The sequence below is a fragment of the Merops nubicus genome, unplaced genomic scaffold (assembly GCF_000691845.1).
Source record: "Merops nubicus isolate BGI_N331 unplaced genomic scaffold, ASM69184v1 scaffold50362, whole genome shotgun sequence".
In the NCBI taxonomy this organism is placed as follows: Eukaryota; Metazoa; Chordata; class Aves; order Coraciiformes; family Meropidae; genus Merops; species Merops nubicus.
Window position 1 is genome coordinate 619 of NW_008592537.1, and position 2057 is coordinate 2675.

The 2057-nt window shown below is 64.1% G+C and overlaps 1 protein-coding gene across 1 annotated transcript; it reads right to left on the bottom strand.

Moving 5' to 3' along the window:
- Positions 1 to 307: 307 nt before the first annotated feature.
- On the bottom strand, positions 308 to 1915 carry LOC103768027 (phosphofurin acidic cluster sorting protein 2-like; the record flags this gene model as incomplete). The annotated part of the gene is made up of 6 exons (XM_008935158.1): positions 308 to 665; positions 763 to 876; positions 1069 to 1292; positions 1485 to 1626; positions 1730 to 1772; positions 1873 to 1915. Coding segments are annotated over 6 exons (682 nt in total), but the record flags the coding sequence as incomplete, so codon positions are not given.
- Positions 1916 to 2057: the final 142 nt, after the last annotated feature.

Sequence of the window (2057 nt, forward strand, 5' to 3'; positions counted from 1 at the left end):
GACAGCCTCAGCAGAGCTCTGCCAGCCTCAGCAGCAGGGCTGCAGGAGGACCAGAAAAGCTGCCGAGGTGCAACCCCGCGGGGCAGGGCCAGGCACAGTAGTGCAAGGCTGGCAGAGGGGCTGGCGAAGGGGCGGCACAGGGTTGGTTGGCCTGACCAATCCTGGTGGGTCCAGTGCTGGGGAACCTGCCCGGGCCCAGCCCAGCTGGGGCCCCGGCTGGCTGGGGACCTGGCCTGGCCAGAGTGGGGCCCGGAGCCCTTCCTACGTGCCTGCTGGCTGGTGCCAACCCTTATCCCAGGCTGCTGTCGGGGGCAGGGGAGGTGGATGGCATGGTGCCCTGGCTGGTGTTGGAGGGTGCACGTACCCAGTCTCACTGGCCTCACCATCACGGGTCCTGGCCCAGAGGGAGCGGTGTGGGTGTGTTATCTCCTACTGCAGAGCAGGCATGGGCTGGGCCGCAGAAGAGAGGGGATAAGAGCATCTCTGTCTCTGTCTCCCTGTTTCCTCCTGCAACCCTCTGCAGCTCCATCCCAGGGCTGCCCCCAGGTCTCACACGTTCTTTGAGTAGCCAAAGATTCCCACAGGGAGGTACTTGACGTGCGTTGGCCACTGTGCTGCCAGCTGGAAAAACTTCACATCGTTCCACTCCACCCCGTCTATGGAAACTGAGAGAGGGCGCAGTGAGGCGCGGCCCCATCGCGGGCACCCCGCGCTGCTTGCTCTGCCCCCCGCCAGCCTCACGGGGGCTGCACCTCCCCTCACCTCGCAACATGGTGTTCTGGTGCTTGGCTGTGCAGATGAGGCGTGTGATCCCTTCAATGACTTGGCTTTTGGGCTCCAGGTCCTTCTCTTTTGGTTTCTTGCTCAGGAACATCACTGGGGGGTGCAGAGGATAGACAGGACCAACATTAGGATGTCCCTACCTGGTCCTGGGTGGGAGCCCTCACCCCAGACCTTGCTGCACTGTCTGGCCCCTGCTGGGGCAGGTCTCAGCCCTACCCCTCCTGCCCTTTTTGCAACAGACTGTGACCCCATAGCCAGAGAGCACCCCAGAGTGGGCTTGATTACCTTTCTTGTTCTTCTCCTTGGTGACCACAGTCATGGCCATGGTGTTAGGGGGCACCAGCTCCCCTGTGCCAGGGATGCGGCTGACCTGGAGTGAGCGGAAGTTGCTCTTGAGCGTGTTCTTCATACCGGTCTCCCGCTTCTCGCCCTCCTTCTTCCTGTCCAGCCCTTGTGTTGTCCAGTAGTCCACCTGCAGGCCCATCACCTCCACGCCAGGGCTCAGAGACCTGGGCAAGACGGGCAGCACCATGCAGCACCCAGCTGCCATCCTTGCTGCTCTTCCTCCCCGTAGCCCAGCCACAGCCTGCCCTGGCAGCATGCTGGCCCAACAGCCCCAGCACGTGGCTGCCTCGCCAGGGAGCACCTCAAACCCTCCCACCCCAGCACTCAGGACTCCAGGCTGAGTGTTGCTTCCTTACCCAGCACCTGAGAGGCCGCTGCTGACAGATGGGGAGGGTGGTGGGGTGCTCACGGTCTCCTTGCCATAGGGGGCCGCTCCGCTGGTGGCTGGCACAGAGGTCAGCAGGGACGGGGTGCAGACTGTGGCATCATCTGAGTCCACTGGGGAGGAAGAGTGTGGGTTGAGGGAGGGCTGGGGGACACTGACAAGGGCCTCCCCACAGTGGAGAAGGGAGTTGGGGACCGCAGGCTCCCAGGGACTCACCAGAGGCACTGAAGGACTGCTCCACCAGGCCTACCTTCACCACCTGTGAGGACAGAGGTCGGATGTTCCCCAGCGTCAGCAGGGCTGTGCGCTGCCCCTCTCGCCCCAGCCCCTGTTGCCCGACAGCCCCTCCACACACTCACCCCCACGAAGGGAATAAACTTCTGGCAGGAGTCCTCGTCGGGGCTGCGCAAGGAAGAGAGACTGGTGAGGGCCTGCGTCTGGGCGTGCTGAGCACCAAGTGCCGGGCGGCCCAGGGACCCCCACACTGGCAGAGGCCGACGCTGGCTCACGGCCACCGGGACTGTCTCCTCTGCCCTCCCTTCCC